We start from the raw sequence: 23,819 nt of genomic DNA, 5'->3' as shown, positions 1-23,819 counted from the left end.
TAACATCGGGAGATTGGTCTATATGGGGAATATACCAAAACATGGACGGATACTCACCATTTTCGATACATCTTTATGGTCCAAAAATACCTCCAGATTTCAAATTTCAGGCAAATTGGATAAAAACTTCGGATTCTAGAAGCCCAAGAAGTAAAATCGGGAAATCGGTCTATATGGGGGCTATACCAAAACATGGACCGATACTCACCATTTTCGGCACGCCTATTAATGGTCCTAAAATACCTCTAGATTTCCAATTTCAGGCAAATTGGATAAAAACTCCGGTTTCTATAAGCCCAAGACCCCAAATCGGGAGGTCGGTTTATATGGGGACCATACCAAAACATGGACCGATGCCCACCATTTTTGGCACACCTCTTTATGGTTCTAAAATACCTCTAGATGTCCAATTTCTGGTAAATTGAATAAAAACTGCGGATTCTAGAAGTCCAAGAAGTAAAATCGGGAGATCGGTCTATATGGGGGCTATATCAAAACATGGACCGACACTCACCATTTTTGGCACACCTCTTTATGGTCATAAAATACCTCTAGATTTCAAATTTCAGCAAATTGGATAACAATTACGATTTCTATAAACCCAAGGCCCCAAATTGGTAGGTCGGTTTATATAGGGACTATATCAAAACCTGGACCAATATAGCCCATCTTCGAACTTGACCTGCCTGCAGACAAAAGACGAGCTTGTGCAAAATTTCAGCATGATTGCTTCATTATTGAAGACTGTAGCGTGATTACAACAGACAGACAGCCAGACAGACGGACAAGGTTATATCGTCTTAGAATTTCTCCCTGATCAAGAATATATACTTTATATAGTCGGGAATCGATATTTATTATACCCCCGTCACCATTCTATGGTGGTGGGTATAAAAATACAAAAAACAATTTCAATTTTTACTGAAGATAATATTATATTAATATTATTAATATATTCTTTCTAATTTAAGAAGAATATATAATTTTATTATAATTTTAATTTCCTACATGTAAGAATTTTAGTTTATAAATGAAACATTCATCCTTTAGGCGTTATTTTTTTATCGTTATGGACGGGTAGATTTAAAGAAACTCCATTCAAATATTGCATTGGCAAATACCTGAAAACCAAACAGCAAAACCCTATGTTCCTGGTCATAGAATTCAATCAGTAAACCAGAAGTAAACACCCAGCAATATATAATAAAAAAAATTCTTACTAACCACAATTGCGATTACTATTGCCAATGATGGGAACAACGATGACATACCGATGTATTTCCAATCATTGTGAATTCAATTTCCTGTCTTGACCACCATTTACGGTAAAATTTGAGTGCTTATTTGTGGACACAATTTAAAAGAAGTAAAAGTATTTCCGAATTATGTTTTATTGATGAATGTTTAATGGCATAATTGGCTATAACCATTGTGCTTTCCCATAGGTCCGTTGCTTACATTCCTAGGTAGTACTTATTTTATTTTATGTTGAAGAAATTGATTATTACCCTGGATTGTTTTTTATTTACTAAGCCAATGTGGTTTTGTTCTCTTCTTCCAGGTTTGCGCCGAGGAGAAATGCCAAGAAGAGGTGGTTCTGCTGGCCCTTAACTACATGGATCGATTTCTGTCAACAAAGTCAGTGCGTAAGACGCATTTGCAAATTCTAGCTGCCGCCTGTCTCCTGCTTGCCTCAAAATTACGAGAGCCCAGTTGTAGGGCCTTATCCGCCGAATTGTTGGTCTTCTACACAGACAACAGTATTCACAAAGCCGATTTAATAGTAAGTACAAAAAGTTTAGACAAAATATTTGTTGAAGGTGGATTCTATAGTAGAAAGCGATTTCAAACTATAATTTATAGCATATCAATGCTAAATGCTCGATTTGCCTGAAACAACATTCCTTACTCCTCCTAATGTTTGCTTTTGAAACTGTTTAAAGGGTATGTTTGGCTGGCAAATATTTAACGATTATCTCTTGGGATATTCCTATGTATCTGCATTCAACCATCTCCTGATTGTATTGGCGGGCAAACACCTTTAGCCTGTTGGACTGTTTTGTTACATTGTTGCATTTGTTTGTTTTGTGGTGTATTTCTTCACTTCAGCTCTTTTTTCTTTGTCAGCATTGGAATGTGCAAACAGAAATAATTCCATTAAAATTGAAGCCAGTTTTACAGGATGTTTACTAGGTTTTTCAATATGGATTCATTTAAGCATTTAAAGGCTTTTTTTGAAATGGAATCTAGTAGTAGTAGACAGGCAACAGAAGTTGAAAAAGTATAGCTTTGGTATTAAAAAATTTTGTATATTTTCCATTGTGAGAAAAAGAATAAAATATTATTACTATAATTAATATATACACCCTTAAATCAACATTAAAACCGCAAAAAAAATTTGGTTCAATTAATATTTTGTAAACCGACACTTAATGGAGGTACCCAGCAAAAAAAGCGTCGCCAAAAAAGTAATGAAAATGTTCTTTTTGGATCCGGAAGTCGTGCAAAATTGACGCAGAAGCGATGAATTTAACATGGGCTTGCCATAGGACGGAAGTCCTCCATTTCAACAGCCGTTGCACTGAATTTGCATCTCTTTTGGAAGAACTTCCAAATTTTTTTGCTGGGTACATAAAAATGAATGTTATATAATAATATTTTAATAAAAAAACGTATCCGTTTGATGGATAATATAATTTTATATACACTCAAAAAAAAGTGAACTCTCTATTTCACTAAAGCCAATTTAACTTTATGTTAGTTCATGGAATTATTATGTTTGGAAAAAGTTTAATTTACTCTTATGATTTTTTGTGTATGTTAGTTAAATTAACTAAAACAGAGCAAAATATACTCGAATAAAGCATAAAGATGAACTAAATTCGTGTCTTCCACAAAATAGTTCAGAATTTCTTTCAATTTGTAAATTTTACCAAAAATGCGTCCATCATGAACTTCGTATGTCACTAAAGACATTCTTGCAATTTTGAACTCCAAATTTTTCCTTGAAACTACACATTTTTCTTTAACAAGTGAAAAAACTTAGTTATGTCTAATAAATTTTCTTGAATTTGTCGAAAAATATTTACTTATTTTTTATGAGATCGGCGTGATGCCAACGTTTGTAATACTGTTTAGTTAAAATTTTCTACAAATATTAAAAATTTTCAAAAATTAACCGAAAGTTTTCTTCCTGGTGGGTTCACTGTTTTTTCAGTGTAAATAATGAAATTTGTACACAGGACAAAAAGTTTTATGGGAAAATCAAACGACCTCTTGGGACAAGTGAACTAAATTTTTAGGCAGTTTTTAAGATTTCCATTATGAGTTGTTAAATACCCAAGATTTTTTGAATTGCGAAATTCTTCTTGCTTATAAAAGTAAAAATTAACTAAAGTAAAGAACAAATCATTGACTCCAAATCATTTTCATATTATTTACGCTGTAGTTCATTTTTACTAATTTTGAAAAGCGTACGAAAATTTTATTTCTACGGTCATTGAAGTTCTTCCAAAGGCACAACTTTAAAAGCACTTCCAGAAGATGAACTCCCAATGATGTTCTTTATTTTAACTACCCAGGAAGTTCTTTTAATTCAATTTTTTATAACTTGGGTTTTTAATACTTTTAATACTTTTTTTGTTTCAAATAGGTTAGAAACAGAGTAAGAATTCATAAAATGGTACAAATCATTTACATTTTGTTGACAAAAATGCTAAATCCAATCTGGAAAAATTGTGAATTATTGAAAATATTTGAGGTCAAACGTTTCCGATAAGCTTTAGAATCCATTAAAAATTATAAAAAATTATAAACATTATTTATTTGACAAAATATCACAGAATTTTTTTTATTTACATCCAAAACATTGAATTCGTTTCACACCTAAAGAAGTCATGCAAATTGAAATTTTCATTACTTTTTTGGCGACTCTTTTTTTGCTGGGTAGTTCATTTTTCTGTCTAGAACCTGGGGTACGTATAATTAATATTAATAAGTTGGATGTATGACGTACACAGTAAACAATGTTTCTCATTCGTAGTGAACGCCATAAGCGTCGATTGGTTAAATGTTTGTGAGGCCCATCCATTGCTAAAATGTCGACAATTCCCAAAAGCTAATTCATCCATTAGCTTAAAAGATTTTTCATATCATTGGATTTGATTGAATTTTATGAAGTATGTGTTTTTTTTGTTGACCTGTACGCATTAAACCAAAAACATGTCCAATATATTTTTTAACGGGAGGGCATATAAATTGGCTGGAATGGAAGAAATATTTTTATGGTGAACATAGACAAGTAAGAAAAATAATTTATAGTATTACAAAAAGTTGTTTCAATATTTTATAAAAAGTTGTAAAATAAATGTTTTAGAAGCAAGGTACATACGCTTACTGGCTGTTCGTGGAATTTTCTTTCGCCTCTAGACGAACGATTCGTCAAAAATCCCATATTGATATCTCCAAAACCAGAGTCTCTGGAATACCAATTGTTTCGGTTTTCGATAGTACGTAAATCATTAACCCTTACACTACCGAAATAAACCCAATATTAAAAACTTAAATTTTTCTTCAGTTTTTACTTGTACTAACGGTATGTAGAACAAAAATTGTAATGTTGAGGACCTACCTCAATTACTTCAAGAGCTATATGAGTTTATTCTGAAAAAAAATCTTGAGTTGTGACCAAACGGCTGTAGAAAAATAAGCGCTATTTGGCCTATAATATCTTTCGAAGTGTGTAAAAAAATTCAAAAAGAACCCGGTGAAATGAAAGCTATAGTTTTTGTATGGATGTCCATTTACTAGAGACATACAGTAGAAAAATGGTCTCAAAATTTCGTATTTTTCGTTTATTGTCAAAGAAATTATAAAAATGTTTTTTTTTTATATCTTATTTAGATTAAAGCTTCTACTTTAAAATAACATAAAAAAATAAATCGAAACAAAGTGTGGAAATAGAGTTTGGTGTCGTATTCGAATGTCCTACTAAGTGGACATCGATAGTCAAAGGGTTAATAATTAGTTCATGACAAATTTCAACATTTTCTACCAAATATATCTAAAGTTATTTTAGTTTCAATCTAGACGAACGATCTAGTCGAGTCTATTTTATGTTTAATGAACAGGCAGTTAATCTTAATCTCAAAATTGTTCTAATTTTTTTTAAACCCCTGAAAATTTCTGGGAATGTAAATACCTACACAATGATTTTACAAAATTTGAGAAAAAGTCGTAAAGTGATACACTTCAAAATTCATTTTACAGAGAAAAAAATTGTATACAATAATACAATGTGTATATCAATTTAAAAAATAGGAAAATAGAACATCTTAAGGACTGATAAACATTCACGTCTTAAGATGTTCTGTTTTCCTACTTTCAAATTAATTCGAAAATATATAAGTGTTTATAAAGTATTATAAAATATAAAATTCTGTAAATATATACATTGCAAATACTGAGAATAAATTTTTAATTGCTGATTTTTTTTAAGGAATTTACTACCTGCAAGAGCTAAGAAGAAAGTCTTACCATTTCTAATTTATTTAGATTTAGATTTGCTGTTTTTTTAGAATAAACCCGTTTATTTCAAAGATATCATTCAGTATCCAAAAAAAGTTTTACTTCTAAAATTCAATACAAATTTCAAAACGACGACGTAATTTTACGCCGTATGTGAAATATATTTTCCTATCAATTAATATATGTGTATGATATTACAGATAAAGATATAGATTTGTAATGTACTATCGTGATTTTTGGTTTACAACATATTCAGATTTAAATATGTTTTAAAGTTACCGCCGATAACAATAAATAGCCTTGGGTGGGTATAAATAATATTAATTAAATTCATTAGTGCGTATGATGTACGTTGTGAATGATGTTACTCATTCGCATTGAACTTCTTGAACGATTGATGCAATTCAAAAACAAACGTTAGTAAGGTTTGGTTTAGAATTGAACACTAGGAAAGTACATAAAAAATGTGGTTATATATCTATCCCCCAAACGCGACATTTTATTTTATTTGAATTAAAGTAAATATGTTAGTGTGATAGTTTTTTTCCAAATATACTATCATTAGTTATTGGTTCTGACCTACAAAATAGTACTGTTATGGTCAGACAAATGGATATATGTTGTAGAAATCGTTCTGCAAACGTTTAAGTAGGTAATAAAAGACAGAAGTGTATATAAATAGTAGAAATTTAATTTATTAGTGCATGTGGGGTATATGGTAAACTTTTTCATTTACAACGCAGATTTGAAAATTGATAAAAATTATATTTCTATATTAAAATTTTATTTCCATATTTCGGATTCGAAGTTTCCGAACTATACAATCAGAATCAATTTGTTTTTTGCAAATTCATTAACATTAGTTCTAGTTTGCAAAATGTATATCTTGGCAAAAATCTTTGAAAAAATAAATACTAAAGAGTTTGTCAGATGAAGTTTTCCAATTACATCCTCCGATTTCAATACCAACCTTAAATAGTTGTATCCTATATTAAATTGTGTTTTATACATTCCATCGGCTTATGCTAAAAAAGTTATATTTAATAAATAATCTGGGTGCGTATGAATAATAATTATTAAATCTACTGGTGCGTATGATATATATGGTGACTGATGTTACTCATTCGTTCCCAATTGTAAGTTGTAATTTTTTAAACAAATAAATACAATTATAAATAGAAGCTTTATGATTCAATCAAATAATATTTCAATAATATTTCAAACATTTTCAATTATTGTTATGTATAAGTATTTCCTGAGAATTTTGAATCCTTCAACTGGAAAATGAACAAATCTACGTGTCAAATACGACATTTTAAACGATATTTATTATGAACATGTTTCTAAATGTTATGTCGATTTAGGCTTGTAAAAATTACATTCTTCCAACTTTCAAGAGAAATGAAAAAAATTACATTCTTCCAACTTCCAAGAGAGATGAAAACAAATATTTAAAATTTCTGGCATATTAAAAAACAGCACCGACAGAAGCTAAAGTGCAACAAAAATGTTTTTGTGTTTTTTTTGTTTTTGAATGTTTCTTAAAAGTCCTTGAAACCACAAAATGCGAATTCATTTCAATTTCACATAAAAGGGCAACAAAAATGCACCCAACAAAACCACAATTGAACCACACACATCATTGGCGGTGGTGGCTATCATATGGCCATATCAGCCAGTATTGGCATCAATATCAGCAACAATGATGTCGTTCTTCGTTGTCGTTGTCGTCGTCGTCATCGCCGTCATCACCAAAATGCACGATCAGCAATTTTAAACGATACTTTTTAAAATTGTTGCTCTCATTCGTCGGAGGATCGATCGTTCCGCCACTCAATGGAACAGTAGACCACTGAATATTTTCATAAAACAAAACCCTGCAACAGCTATTGTTTTTGTTGTTGTGTCATGATCTATTGGAATTCGAGAAAAAAAAGGAGTCAAAAAACCCTCAACCAAGCAGCATCTCCTCACCTATGCTGCAAACCAAAAGGCAATGCACCACATTGTCGGCAGTAAATGTTTAACGATTCTGTCGGTCTGCCATAGTTTGGAATCTTGGACAGCAATGACAATGGTGGCCACAAAACAACACAGCTTTTAAATCAAAATTAAAAGTATTTCATGTAAGTCAGGCGAAAAAAAAAAATCTTCCATTTGAGGACTATTGCCCCAGCCATAGTAGGCAGTCTCTTAAGTTTGGTTCCTAGATGCGTCCTACCGATATAATTTTCTTTTTTAGAAGACAATCTGCAGTTTGCTTCATTTCAAAGAAAATGGTTTCACCACGAACGACAAGTAGCATGGAACGACCTTGTAAGACCGTGACATTTGTGGGCTGAAGGGTGGTGGTTACGAGTTCGGTGATAACATCAAAGTTTCTTGGAAGTTCTTTAATTGAGTATGTCTCCCACATGTAGACTTGATTTGCAGATAGCCAGGAGACAGCTACCTAAATGTCACAGTCACAAAGGGTAATCATCAGTTCCGGTCTCTTGGAGACCTTTTTGGAGGACTTGGGCACTTAGTTCACATAGCATCTTCTGCGTCGTGAACTCGTATGTGACCACAATACTATGGAATGTGTATAAGACGACTAAAATTAAATATCCACAGCCTAGCGTTCAATAGTGGTCCTGCCTACGCCTTCGTCATTGGCATGCGAACCTAGTGCGGCTGGTATTGCAATGCATCACTGGCATTCACAAGGGCCACAATGCTAGTTGACAGCACACAAATCAAAACTTGGCCTAAGGAATTTATTTCGTCCTTCTTGCCCACCTCAGCTCCTTGGAAATATCATCATCATCAGGCATCTAGCCATGGGATAAAGAACAAAAATCTTAAACATTACAATGAGGATGAAGTAGAAATGTCTAGTGTTGTTGTGGAGCATGGCAATGAATATTATGTTGCAGCTACCTCCCGCTGTTGTAGTCAGGAGTGTGCCACACTTGAAGTAGTATAGCTTTTGCTTTCATTCCATTAGATCCTAGCCTGGCTATGGGCCTGGGAAACTGAATAAACCGACGCATGGTTGTCTTGTCTGGCTTAAAAGAAATAGTTCTGGCTTTGTGGCTTATCATCGTTCCACGGCGATGTTTTGTAGTTGTTTTTCGTCCAACAACATTGCAAACTCTTTGTGATTCAGTCATCATCATCATCATCCATTCGTTTGCAATGCCGAATTGTAAGCCTGGCTCTCCTGACTTAGCTGGTCTCAAATAAAAGTGGAAGTGAAAATAACTCTGTTCTCCTCCTTGGATGTGTGAATGGTGGAATGGTACCAGGTCTTGTGCGATTATTTGGCGATTCCACAAGTCATCTTCAGTGAATGCGGTCGGAGGTGTTGAGGCGAGTGGTTGTTTAGACACGATTCTTGTTTATAACCCCCACCCCCCTTTCCAGCCAGTCTGCATCTTCCCTCTTGTCTCACATGGATCGCCCCACCAACATGCCATTTTGTCTGTTTACTTTGGAGTCAATTTTGGTTGCTTGTCTCCTTACATCCTGGCTGATTTCTGCAACAATTTATACGTAGGCTGAGTGGACTAGCTAGCAAGCATGAGACCCCTTTGGATGAAAGAAGCCGACTGGGTTAGTTTCATTACCTAGTCATAGTTTTTAAAGAGGACTTATGTGAGATAATGTCTGTCTTCTCTTAAAGAATGTGGAAAAAATGGAAACAAGGGCATCTTAAAGTCGAGAATAGGTTCTTCACCTGAGCGGGAAGTTTGCCAATTCACATCGATCGATCGACAGATCGATCAATTGATTTAAGGGAATTTTAATTGGTGGTATTAAGAAAAAATGTGGGAGAATTTGCTACCACTAGCAGATAAGACTTAATATTTAATGGTCTAACATGGTATTGGAATCAAATAGCAAAAAAAAAAAAAAATACTGGAGAATACTCTATCCGTGGTATATTTAATGGCAATTTTTACACATTCGCCAAAGGGTACTTCAATTGAATGAGTAGTGTAATGTCCAGAAGAAGGGGCGTAGGTAGCCCTGTATATGTGTGGACGAAATAAGTTTTATAACTGATGGACTGACTAAACTACGCGTAGTTCTATTTCGCAGCCGTATTTTTCCAAAATTGGCATCGTCGCTGCTAAATAATTTTTTGATTGAATCAGTTACTATTTTAATTGACATCGGTGATTGATCCCAGGATTGAAGCATCAGTTTCAAAATTATTTAGATTAATTATTCCTGATTCCTAATAATTTCCTCATTGAAGTTAAAACTGGGGGCTACACAGAGAACAACAGTAAAAAATTATTCACAATTGCCCGTTGGACTTATTTCCAATCGAAAAAGATGCCTATCAATTAACTAGTCTTGGGCAAAATCGTTCACCGTAGTGATTCGGACATATCGTTCCTTTTGTAGAAAGGAACTAGTTCCTTTAAATCGTTTTATCGTTTCATCTCGTTCTAATATTTCGTTCTGGTTTTAACATTTGCCATCACTGTTTGCTACCGTCAGAGTAACTATAGTGTTTATATCGTTCCTTCGTTCAATTTAGTTCCTTTGAATAAATTCATTCATTCAACCGTTGACTTATTCATAAGTAAGTTGTGAAAAAAGAAGCACGTTTCTATGAAGAAATATAATGGAATATTCCGCATTCGATGTATTTTTAAGCCGAATTAGTTTTTTTTTTTTAATTTTTTAATAAATGCAGTGGACCGTTTTATTAGCATCTTTGAAATTAAAATTTTCACATTTGTTTTCTCTCTAACCTTCTATATGATGGTGTCAAACATCATATAGGGGCGAAAATGACAGAACTAGTACCGTTCATTGGAACTAGTTTGTTCCGGAACGACGCAAGACTACAATAAACCTCGATATCGACTCCGGAGATTGGAAAAATTTAGATTTCGATCAAGAATTTTTATTTGTTTCTGTATGTATGGCTATTATCGCCATTACATGTTCACCACAAGAGAGTTCCATTCTTAATATTATTTTAAAGATTCTTTTCTAAATTATCTGCTCATAACAGTTTGTCACAGATCTTATCATCAAATGTAGTTGTGTTGAGATATTTCCTTCTAATGCGTGTTTCTCAAAACCCTCGATGGGATGACATAAATTCTTTGAATGATCATAACAAGCAGCAAACCCATTCACTGTCTATGACAAGCTGTCAACGTAAAACGACATTATTTATGGGTTTCACCGGTATACTCCTTGTCATCGCCTTGACTTGAAATTTGATGGTCCTATATTGCGAATTTTGTTTATTACACATATTATGCGTTGATGTTTAATTAGAAATTCCTCATTTAATGGGTTAAGACAGTTTACGATATGTAAGCTTCTTTGTCATTGTTTTTGCAAGTTGATTTACCCAACGAACAATGCCGGATACTCAAAAAAAAAATGAAAACCACGCGGTCGTTGGTTAATTCAACATTGTCCATAATCATTTCAGCGTTCAATTGTTCGTCTTTAAATGTGACTACGATTACGCAGTCTATCATTCGAAGAGTCACAATCACAAGCAATGGTTGGAAGTGGGGCGGGGGGAGAAAGAAATGTGTTAACTTGTCTAATAATTTTATTAATGGTTTCAGTTTGTGTCCAAACAACCGGCATTGTCGGTGGCTAGCTGGTGGTTGGTTGGTACTGCTCTGATCTTTGTCAGTCTTGTATCGTAATGGTTCTATTCGCAATGTTCGAACACAACTTCATTCAAGCCTTCGAAGAAATGTGGCTAGATGGACAAATGGGGTTGGTTGTTTGGTCTATACTGAAATGAGCTATTCGGACAAGCTTGAACTTGGCCTTGGGTGAGGTTGAAGAGACCAAAAATACAAGTAAAAACGATTTGCGTTTGTTGTGGCAGAACAACAAAAAATAAAAAAAAATCTTGTATTTCTAAACTTATGGCGCTGATACATGGTTGGGGGGGATAACTTTCTTCGTAGGCTTTAAACGTGATTGCTTTCTTGAGAATAGGAAAATTATGAAAATATATCTCATTGGAATGACTAAGGCATGAAATATTTACCATTTCCTTTCCCATGTGTGGTGCCCAAACATTTCGAAGATGAAATCTACAATAGATGGCATAAGTGACACTTTTATGTTTACATGTAACACGTAACCCTAATAGAGATTCACTACATCCGTTACCATAATTGGTGCTTGCCCTTTGTCTAGAGGCTAATTTGTTTGTGTGAGGTTGCTAGAGCAACTTTTTTTTTTTGGAATGAATAGAAGCCTAGGCTAACTGTCTGTGACAGTTAATCCCAGGTGCTGTTAATGAACTCCCCTACATCAGTCATTAGACCATAAGGGTTAGTTGGCAATTATTCGTTCACTTTGGTTATGAGCAACTGAAAAAACACCACATTGGTGTAAAAAAACTCACAGATTTGCTGTAAACTTTCGTTTCATTGTAACAATGGTCATAACAAATGGATTTTTAATCGGTGGCCATTGTGAGTGGTTCAGCGATTACACCACCAAAAACAATCGTCCAATGGTACTCGAATTGAAGATTGAATTCTATATGGATTCTCATTCAAGCCTATCGGATAGGTCGATCGCAGATACTTAGGCGACTTGCTGCGATTTCATTTTCATAGCTTCCCTTGGATGTGCCGCTCAACAATCGTGCAAATATTTGGGAATGTTTTTTTTTTTTGTCTCTCGCTCTCGTCGCTTCTTGTTCAATGACCGCCAAACTGATGCTGGTAATGGCCAAGCATTTCGATCCTCTTAGGCTAAACATCATTAAAGCTTGCGTTGTAACCTTTGTGTAGTCTGCTGGTGGCTGGTGGTTCATTTTTTGATTCATTTCGGGTAATTGCTGGAGTCGTTGTTCGAAACGTTTTGTGCTTCTGCCTGCCCCTGGAAAGACGACGATAGCTATTTGTTCTTATTGTAGTTATTCCATATTTCATTTTCCATTGTGCCTTTGTGTTTGCCTCTGAACCGAAGGAGTAAGTACATTCCCCTTCCAGCATATTTGTCCTTTCATTTAGAACGTAACCACGACGGTCATCGATAAATGGCGAATGCAAGCTCAAGAGAAACAAAAAATTGGCAGACCCCAGCAACCAGACTGACGGACAGACAAACAGACGACCTTACGCCGAGAATTCGCATTTGTTTGCGTTTAATAAATTACAGTGTTTCCCACAACTTGATTGTGTATTGGTGCAATCCCATTGGATCCACCATCCATTTGTGGTCCATTCATTGTTATTCATTAACTCAAATCTCTTGATCATATAGGCTTATGGACAATGTGCACCGTCCCTGTCATGAGTACGTATGAGTCTGGTGCTGAAAAGGTGACCAACTGCCCTGCTGTGGTCACCAACCAACCAACAACCAATCTTCACTTATCTAAAATTAAAAGTTCTCATATTCATTTTGGATATTCGTAGCTTTTTTATATGCAAATTTTGATTAAATCTTGAGGTATTTGGTAGATATTAATTTCGTAATTTAATGAATTTTTCTGCGCCTGCTGCCAGAATCCTATAGAAAGGTTTATTATTAAATTTCCATTAGACAATATACAAAAAATCAGCTCATATTATTATAAAAACTTCTTTTATTCTCTCTCGTATGCGAAGATTTTGTGACAACACCAGTTATGTTATTCCTGGAAGTAGTGGCAAATAGGTTTGTAGCAAATATTTTTTTTTGTTCTGATCTAATTACCCACACCCTCAAAAAAAATCGCTTCTTTAACATATGTTCCAAACATATTTTGCAGGAAGCACATATATTATTGGATACTGCCGAAACATTAATATGTTTGTTTTATGTGAACATATTATATGTTTGGAAGCATTTTGAGCCCAAAAATATCATATGCTTGGAAGAATGTTTCCCAAAGACGATTGTGCTCATTGTCTAACATACTCGTAATTTTCACTTCCACGAAATATTTTAGTTCTTGGCACCTTTTTCTGTAATACAAATAATGTTGAAGAAATTATTCACTTTTATAATTTTTTTAAATTTTACATTTCGCCTGCACGGAGAATCGAACCGAGGACCATTTTTTATATTTGAAGGTGTCCGTCAACTCCTCGTGGACTACTTATTAATAAAGAGGAACTAAACTTTGTTTTTATACATTTTACTGTGTAATTTTTCACTATTTCCTCCTTATTTCATTTTGCTGTCCCAACTCTAAAAAGAGTATAGTGCCCTTTCGTTATATTTATGAAGACCCCTGATTTCTTTTAACGAACCAAGAAAAAAATTGTGCCCAAATGACAAACAAAACACATGTTCGCACATACATAAAATGCTGCTCTCAAGGCGAAAACATATGCTGTTTGTTTTTCAAATATCTATTCTCTTGGTTCCGAATGTCTATTCTCTTTATTCAAATTAAATAATATTTAGACTTAAGCATATCAAATTTTTGGCCTTATCATAAAACAGTTTTCCGAAACAACATACAAGCGGTTTCACAGAAATTGTTCTCTTTTGATTCTTTCGCTGTGTTATGTTGATTTCTTTCGTCAACTCTCCCGGTTTCCATCTCTATTTCTTTCTCTATACTCTCTCTGTCGCTTTGAATAAAATATCACAACATATGTATGTTTAGTTGAAATTTGTAAATTTATATATGTTTGCATTCACACATATGATTTTTATGAAACATTCATGCCCCAAACATAGTATATTCTAACATATTAATATAGATGTCCCAAACATTTAGTGTTAGTGTAGGAACATTACATGTTTGCACTTAAATATATTGTGTTTAAAAATTGTGCCCGAAACACATTTTGTTTATATCGGAACATATGAAAAACATATTTTTCTAACAGTGCAGTTTCTCAGCAAAATCTGGGTAAATATTTAAGGTGAAAAACTGCTTACAACGATACAATGTGACACCACCACAGGACGGTAGCTCTAGGCAAAGAAGACCTTTCCCCATAGGACATGTCCTTGCCAATTTTGAACCAAGTTAACTCCAATTTTATTTCTTAGTGAAAATTATTTCTCATTACCGCACTGAAAAAAAAACTTGCCTGGTTCCAAAGACTTCGTCCACTGATGATTTTGGTATTGATTCCAAGCCAAAGAATCAGAGAATTGAAGTAAGGATAAACATAAGATACAAGCCACCGTGGTGCAATGGTTAGCCTGCCCGCCTTGCATACACAAGGTCGTGGGTTCGATTCCTGCTTCGACCGAACACCAAAAAGTTTTTTCAGCGGTGGATTATCCCACCTAAGTAATGTTGGTGACATTTCTGAGGGTTTCAAAGCTTCTCTAAGTGGTTTTACTGCAATGTGGAACGCCGTTCGGACTCGGCTATAAAAAGGATGTCCCTTGTCATTGAGCTTAACATGGAATCGGGTAGCACTCAGTGATAAGAGCGAAGTTCACCAATGTGGTATCACAATGGACTGAATAGTCTAAGTGAGCCTGATACATCGGGCTGCCACCTAACCTAACCTAACCTAAGATACAAATCTTTTTTTTATACGCCACACTGTGGAACGGGGTATTATAAGTTAGTGCATATGTTTGCAACACCCAGAAGGAGACGAGATAGACACATGGTGTCTTTGGCAGAAATGCCAAGGGGGGGTCCTGAGTCGATATAGCCATGTCCGTCTGTCCGTGAACACATTTTTGTAATCAAAGTCTAGGTCGCAGTTTTAGTCCAATCGACTTCAAATTTGGCACAAGTATGTGTTTTGGCTCAGAATAGATCCCTATTGATTTTGGAAGAAATCGGTTCAGATTTAGATATAGCTCCCATATCTATATTTCGCCCGATAGGACTTATATGGCCCCAGAAGCCAGAGTTTTACCCTAATTTACTTAAAATTTTGCACAAGAAGAACAATGAGTACTATAGTCAAGTGTGCCATATTTTATTGAAATCGGTTCAGATTTAGATATAGCTCCCATATATATCTTTCGCCCGATATGGACTAATACGGTCCCAGAAGCCAGAGTTTTACCCCAATTTGGTTGAAATTTTGCACAGGGAGTAGAATTAGCATTGTAGCTATGCGTGCCAAATTTTGTTGAAATCGGTTCAGATTTAGATATATCTCCCATATATATCTTTCGCCCGATTTTCACTCATATGACCACAGAGGTCAATTTTTAACTTCGATTTGGTTGAAATTTTGCGCAGGGAGTAGAATTAGCATTGTTGCTATGCGTGCCAAATTTGGTTGAAATCGGTTCAGATTTAGATATAGCTCCCATATATAGCTTTCGCCCGATTTACACTCATATGACCACAGAGGCCAATTTTTAACTCCGATTTAGTTGAAATTTTGCACAGGGAGTAGAATTAGCATTGTTGCTATGTGTGCCAAATTTGGTTGAAATTGGTTCAGATTTAGATATAGCTCCCATATATATGTTTTTCTGATTTCGACAAAAATGGTCAAAAATACCAACATTTTCCTTGTAAAATCGCCACTGCTTAGTCGAAAAATTGTAAAAATGACTCTAATTTTCCTAAAATTCTATTAAATATATATCGTGCGATAAATCATAAATAAACTTTTTCGAAGTTTCCTTAAAATTGCTTCAGATTTAAACGTTTCCCATATTTTTATACCCTCCACCATAGGATGGGGGTATATTAACTTTGTCATTCCGTTTGTAACACATCGAAATATTGCTCTAAGACCCCATAAAGTATATATATTCTGGGTCGTGGTGAAATTCTGAGTCGATCTAAGCATGTCCGTCCGTCCGTCCGTCCGTCCGTCTGTCCGTCTGTCCGTCTGTCCGGCTGTCCGTCCGTCTGTGGAAATCACGCTAACTTCCGAACGAAACTGGCTATCGACTTGACACTTGGCACAAGTAGTTGTTATTGATGTAGGTCGGATGGTATTGAAATTGGGCCATATCGGCCCACGTTTACGTATAGCCCCCATATAAACCGATCCCCAAATTTGGCTTGCGGAGCCTTCCGGAGCAGCAAAATTCATCCGATCCGGTTGAAATTTGGTACGCGGTCTAAGTATACGGTCTCTAACAACCATCCAAAAATTGGTCCATATCGGTCCATAATTATATATAGCCCCCATATAAACCGATCCCCAGATTTGACCTCCGGAGCCTCTTGGAGGGGCAAAATTCATCCGATCCGGTTGAAATTTGATACCTGATGTTAGTATACGGTCTCTAACAACCATGCAAAAATTGGTCCATATCGGTCCATAAATATATATAGCTCCCATATAAACCGATCCCCAGATTTGACCTCCGGAGCCTCTTGGAGGAGCAAACTTCATCCTACCCGATTGAAATTTGGTACGTGGTATTAGTATATGGTCTCTAACAACCATGCAAAAACTGGTCCATATCGGTCCATAATTATATATAGCTCCCATATAAACCGATCCCCAGATTTGACCTCCGGAGCCTCTTGGAGGGGCAAAATTCATCCGATCCGTTTGAAATTGGGTACCTGATGTTAGTATACGGTCTCTAACAAGCATGCAAAAATTGGTCCATATCGGTCCATAATTATATATAGCTCCAATATAAACCGATCCCCAGACTTGAACTCTGGAGCCTCTTGGATGAGCAAAATTCATCCGATCCAATTGAAATTTAGTACGTGGTGTTAGTATATGGTCTCTAACAACCATGCAAAAATTGGTCCATATCGGTCCATAATTATATATAGCTCCCATATAAACCGATCCCCAGATTTGACCTCCGGAGCCTCTTGGAGGAGCAAAAGTCATCCGATGCGGTTGAAATTTGGTACATTTCGTTAGTATATGGCCTCTAACAGCCATGTAAAAATTGTCAAATTTTATTACTATAGAAAGTTTTGTCAAAATTTCATTTCTATAGAAAGTTTTGTAAAAAGTTTATTTCTATAGCAATGTTTGTCAACATTTTATTTCCATAGAAAATTTTGTCAAAATTTTATTTCTATAGAAAATTTTGTAAAAAATTTATTTCTGTAGAAAATTTTGTCAACATTTTAGTTCTATAGACAATTTTGTCAACATTTTATTTCTATAGAACATTTTGTCAACATTTTATTTCTATAGAAAATTTTGTCAACATTTTATTTCTATAGAAAATTTTGTCAAAATTTTATTGCTATAGAAAATTTTGTCAACATTTTACTTCCATAGAAAATTTTGTCAACATTGTATTTCTATAGAAAATTTTGTCAAGTTTTTATTTCTATAGAAAATTTTGTCAAAATTTTATTTCTATAGAAAATTTTGTCAAACTGAATTATATACGTATTTAATCGGCCTTTTTTTTTGTTTAATATATACCCCTTATGTACTAACTTACAATTTAGAAGACAGTGTTAAAAAGTTTTACGATACCTTGCCATCGGCAAGTGTTATCGCAACCCAAGTAATTCGATTGTGGATGACAGCCTTTAGTAGAAGTTCCTACGCAATCCATGGTGGAGGGTACATAAGATTCGGCCTGGCCGAACTTACGGCCGTATATACTTGTTTTTTACTAACATTGTGTTTCACCCTAGTGCATTAGCCGACTTAAATTTTGAGTCTATAGATTTTGTAGAAGTCTATCAAATTCTGTCCAAATCGAGTGATATTTAAATTTATGTATTTGGGACAAACCTTTATATATAGCCCCCAACCCATTTGACGGATGTGATATGGTATCGAAAATTTAGATCTACAAAGTGGTGCAGGGTATAATATAGTCGGCCCGCCCGACTTTAGACTTTCCTTACTTGTTTTTAATTTAACTTTTGTGTACAAAATTTAACATAATTGATTTGTTTTATCTGCTTTTTTCTTCATAGCATATGTAAGTGCTATATCACAAAAATTTTCGGTATGACTTATTTTCGAACGCGACATGCCTTCCAAAAATTCAGAACGTTATGTTCTACTGCTATATTGTCTAAAATTTGTACCTTTATCAAGAGTATATATAGGGTCAAAAATTTTTATTTTAATATGTTAAAAATGGACAATACAATTGATCAATTCAACCCATATTCTAGTAAAACCTACTTTAGCCCATATATGTTAAATACACTTTGAATGGCCTGAAATCCAGTATTTTGTTTTTGTTGTTCGATTAAAAACCCGAATCTAATTTGTCGAAATATTTCTTTATTTACAAAGATATGAAGTGTTTTTCAAATTTTGTTTCGCTGGAATCGGAGTCGAGCAAAATTTTTACGACTCCAGCTCCGACTCCAAAATTCCGACTCCGACTCCGGCTCCGACTCCACAGTCCTGGTCATAAAGACAACATTCATTTCCAAATTCCGATACGATTTCAAGTATAATTTATGCTACGTCCTTAAAATAAAGTTTTGAATTATGTCTCATATTTTTGAACAATTTTAGCTTTGTATCAAAATACAAAAAATCTACAAAGTTAAAGACGATTTCATTAATTTTGCAAATTTTTTCAGAACTTTTTACACGTAAATATATTCATTTTTAAGTCGAATCAATTAGCTGTAAAGACGACTTTGGGAAATGGAAAAAAGCTATATATCAGAGTCGTTATAGCCAAACAAAGATACACTGATATTGACCTAATATGAAATGTTATACATCCTAAAATTTTGGGACTAGTAATTAAGAACAAATTTCTTTAAAGCTTTACTTTTCAATTAGGAACATTTTGGTTAATTTTTTTTCTTTAAATATAGGATGCGGAAATTTGAAATTTGAAAAACACATTTTTTTTGATTTATACACTTTTCTTTATTTTAAGAATAAGAGAAATTTCCCTGAAATAAAGAAAAGCGTTTTTGATGTAAAGAAATTATATTTAAATAAACTGATTCAATAGTTGGATTAAAGAAACTTCAAATACATGTTTAGACTTATTTTGAAGTTTGTTTTTATTTTTTTTTAAGAAAACCTGTTTTAATTTGAAGTATATGTTACGAGTTGTATTTTCAAACTGACATTCTACATGAATAGTTTTATTAATATATCGCAAAAGGAAAATAAAAATTCGATAAACGAGATCTGTACTTAGTTTTAATTATATAGAGCCACGATTTAAAGGTACATAGCTTTTTTTAAAGAATCCATACCAAAATCCTTAAGGGCAGGTCAAAATCTTTGGATCCAAGTAAACTATGTTTTTGATAGTATTTAGCGAATCCTGAATCGGGTTGCCATCTCGTTGAGAGATTTGAGGTAGTCAACGGTAGATAGTCAAACTTGTCCAAACATGTATAATTTTTTATGTCCTAAGAATATAAAAAAATCTACCATAGAAAATTTGTTCCTATCTCAGTGTGAAGGAGCCTGTTCTGCAAGAAAGCGCATATTGGTATTAATTTTAAATTGCAGTTTATCGGATATGTAGTAACCGCTTGTTAGCAAAGCTAATTTTTGAATATTGCTAATATAAAATGTGACAAAAAATAACACCACCTTTAACAAGTAAAAGTCTATCTCCAAAATTCTTTGTCGGTTACTTTTGATTTTTATTCGTTAGTAGTTTCATCGTCGTATTCACGTATTGTGAAACGGATCTGTGAACCATGAATGATGAGATGGGATGAGGGAAGAAGTCTTGATGATCAAATTCCTGGAAGTACTTGTTATTTTAGCTTTAGACATGGTACGGTGACCGATTGAAAAATAAAAATAACAGCTCCGAAATGGGTTTGCGTCGCGTCTGTATTATTTTTTTTTTTTGTTAACAAATTTATCCTCATTTCGCTCTACTCACTTAGTTATTATCCCCATGTAAACGTAAAGCATTCGAGCTGTGTTAGCAATGAGATTTTGTATGCATAACAGTGGGCTAATTATGTGAAATTTGTGGAAAAAAGAAACGTATTTTTTTTTAAATTTAATAATAAGATAATATACACTGAAAGAAATAAATAATAAAAATCGAAATATTTTGTTTTGAACAAGTTCCCACATAGTATGTGTTTATTAGACAGCCTTACTCAAATTATGAAACAAAGTAATAATCTATACTATAATCAATTTTCTAAAAAAGAAAAACAAACAAAATTTTTATGCAACTTCTAGCTATACATGTTTCAACACGGACGTGAGTGGAAAACACTCTTTGGGTTATATATTCCAACTTCTTATGGAGAAAGTATAGACCGAAGGATATCTGCTCCCACTGTACCTCATCTCTTTTCTGTGAGTGTAAGCATGCTGTATTGAGACTGGTATTTTTGAGAGGTCAGGTTTCTTTCAAAAATTTATTCGAAAATATCCTGTGAAACGCACTAAGATAAACTAAAAAACAGCTTATGCAGAGACTTAGCTTTCGAACAGTGGGCTCTCTTGTTAAAATTATAATGTAAAGTGTGTTCCATGTTTCATTAGAACACTCTGCATTATAATTAATTGCATCATAAATTATTTATAAAATCCGTGTCATTTTGTCCAGTTTTTTATTTATAATTAATTGATAAGGGTGACATAAAGTACTAATTATGAATGACATAAAGTACTAAGAATGAATAAAGCATTGACATTGCTTGAAATAAAGACATTTGTAGCATTTGTACAGATTTAATTTATTTAATTTTTTTTTTGTGATATAGCAACCAAGGTATTTGTACTCATGTACAAATAAATGCCAGTTCAAAAATCGAACGTATAACAGATACTTCAAAGCAAAAAATGTTTTCATAATTAAAAAAAAAGAACAAAAATGCAAAAGCCCCAAAATAAGCCTTTGCCTATTTTTGAAGTTTTTTTATAGTTTTTGTACCACAGTAGTCTAAATATTTGGTCCAATACATTTTTTGCAGAGTGTTAAATTGCCGTATGATGTGTTGGTTTGAGCGCGTCTGCAAATTTTGTCAGTCTGTCTGACTTTGTATACCATTCTTTTGAATGGGATGCTAAAGCTGCAGAAACAAAGCTGAGACGATGCCTTTACTCTGATGATCATTTTTCTTTGTATTCGACGGCAGCGGTGGTGGTGGTGGTGTTGGAACTCTATGCCGCCAGTCTTTATTGGCGTTGCTGCTGCTTCCACTTCTTCGCTTCTCAAAGTTGGGAAGTAGATCGTGTGGTTTGCTAGTCTTTCTTGCTTTTTTTTACGGATGATTTTCCAATGAATTTGTCGGCGTTTTAAGTTGTTTCCTTTAAAGAACAAGTAAATACGTTTACGAAATGTTAAAATCTTTTTCTTTCTTCCATTACGAACGGCCACAGCTTCTTTGCTGGGTCTGTATGGAAGTAGTAGAGCATCATAGTATTCACCATACCAAAAAAAGAAGATCTACCTACCTACCCATCACCTAATGGATGCTTTAAGGAGAGACTCGTACTAAGTGGCGTTTAGATTGCTTTCGATTTGAGTAAATGAGAAGGAGGGCGAGGAATAGGATGAGGGGCAAAACCATGCTCTTCACTCTTCTCGCCATTGCCCGCATTATTCGTATTCGTGAAGAAATTCTCGATTATTGGCGAAAATCGTTTCTTTTTCGATTTTCATTGTTGATTTTTTTTTGGCTTAAAATTTGTCGGTCAGTCTTTCGGTCGATCTGTCAGTTGATCTGCCTACTCTTGATGGCTTGTTTGTTGGTTCCTTGAATGCTTGCTGAGGCTGGACATTATATTACATAAGTGAATCTGTTCCAAGTACATATGTATGTATGTATGATTGAATATGTTTTCATTATGTACTCAGAGGTATGGAGCTTTGCATGGTGTTCTTCCTTTGTTTACATTGGATAGGAGTTTTTCTGTTTTTTTTTCCTTGGCTCTCTGATTAAAATCAGTTTGTAAAAGTTTCCATATTTTTGGCATTAGTGGAATTTAAGATACTTAATGGCAATTTTGAATTTATGTTAGTTTAAGGTAATTTTGAATTAAAACTTAGAACATACCATACACATTGTTTTAGGGAATATTTTCAATAAACTTGGGATATTTATTTTTGGAACTTGGGAAGACAAGGTAAAATTTTTGCACTAAAGGTAAACAACTTAGATTAAAAAACTCAGCGATACTCGTCTTTAAAATGTGCGTAATTCCCTAAAAATCTTATGTGTTTAAAGTAAGGAATGTTATTCTTAATATAAAGAAAATCATCATAGGCTAATATTTATTTTGAGGATGTTACATGCTTGATAATACCAATCTACACAAGGGATTGTATTAAAAAAAAAAATAAATTATTCACAGTGGTGGTGGCAGTGGTTCAATTTTGGAAATATAATTCTCGTATGTTGTTTCGACTAGAAATTACTACATAAAACCCAAGATGATTCATCTCTCCTTACCTGATCTATGCTAAAGAAATTCGCTCTATCTGGCTTTAAACCATGTATAACTATGTGTTTAAAGTAAGGAATGTTATTCTTAATATAAAGAAAATCATCATAGGCTAATATTTATTTTGAGGATGTTACATGCTTGATAATACCAATCTACACAAGTGATTGTATTAAAAAAAAAATAAATTATTCACAGTGGTGGTGGCAGTGGTTCAATTTTGGAAATATAATTCTCGTATGTTGTTTCGACTAGAAATTACTACATAAAACCCAAGATGATTCATCTCTCCTTACCTGATCTATGCTAAAGAAATTCGCTCTATCTGGCTTTAAACCATGTATAACTAGGCTTTTTTAGGTTGGTATCTGGCGATATCTGTACACTGAAAAAAATATTGTCGTGAGGTCAAAGATTTCATGTCTTTAAAATACGAATACAAATTTTGCTTAGCATAGAAGACGCATTTCTCTAAAATAAAGTTATTTTCCTTGTCCAAAAGTCGATAAACTTTTCAATGAAGTCGTATTGGCCTTATAATTAAGTGATTTGACTTAAAAATGGGTATCTTAACATGAAAGAAAAAATTTATAGGCTAAGGTCAACTCGACTTTAATAACTCAGAAAAATTCTTTAAATTTAATGAAAGTGTCTTTAAATTTGTTGTCTTTTTGCATCTTGACTACAAAGCAAAAAATCGTTCAAATATAGGACATGTTTTTCAAAACTTTATTTTAAAGAAGTTTTTTACTTCAAACATAGCATAATTTCTACTGGAAGTCGAGTCCTAATTTGGAAAATAAAGTTGCGGTTAGCTCGTTTTTAAAGGACTTTGATAGCATATGAAGAAAAAAAGCTGAGAAAGCGAAAAATTAAAATTTGCTTCCTAGAAGCAAGTACACAAAACCTAAATTTAAAAGAGAATTGTGTCTTAAAAGTATCCTTACTTGTATTCTCCGCTTCTTTGGCTCGGAATCAATACCAAATTTTTTAAAGTAAAGACAAAATCTTTGGAACCGAGTATGCTTTTTTCAGTGTAAACGAAGCTATTCAGCTTCTATTTTAAAATCTTCA

General features: G+C 33.8%; 1 protein-coding gene across 1 annotated transcript in view; it reads left to right on the top strand.

Moving 5' to 3' along the window:
- The window catches only part of CycD (cyclin D), a 121,458-nt gene that overhangs the window by 51,760 nt on the left and 45,879 nt on the right, over nt 1–23,819 (top strand). Inside the window, exon 2 of the mRNA XM_075298305.1 lies at nt 1,562–1,783. Within this exon, the coding sequence (XP_075154420.1) occupies nt 1,562–1,783 (222 nt within the window). The remainder of the gene's footprint in view (nt 1–1,561; nt 1,784–23,819) is intronic.

The sequence above is a fragment of the Haematobia irritans genome, chromosome 3 (genome assembly GCF_050003625.1).
Source record: "Haematobia irritans isolate KBUSLIRL chromosome 3, ASM5000362v1, whole genome shotgun sequence".
Lineage (NCBI taxonomy): Eukaryota > Metazoa > Arthropoda > Insecta > Diptera > Muscidae > Haematobia > Haematobia irritans.
Note: the sequence above shows the minus strand (reverse complement) of the source record. Positions and strands in the feature narration are given on the sequence as shown.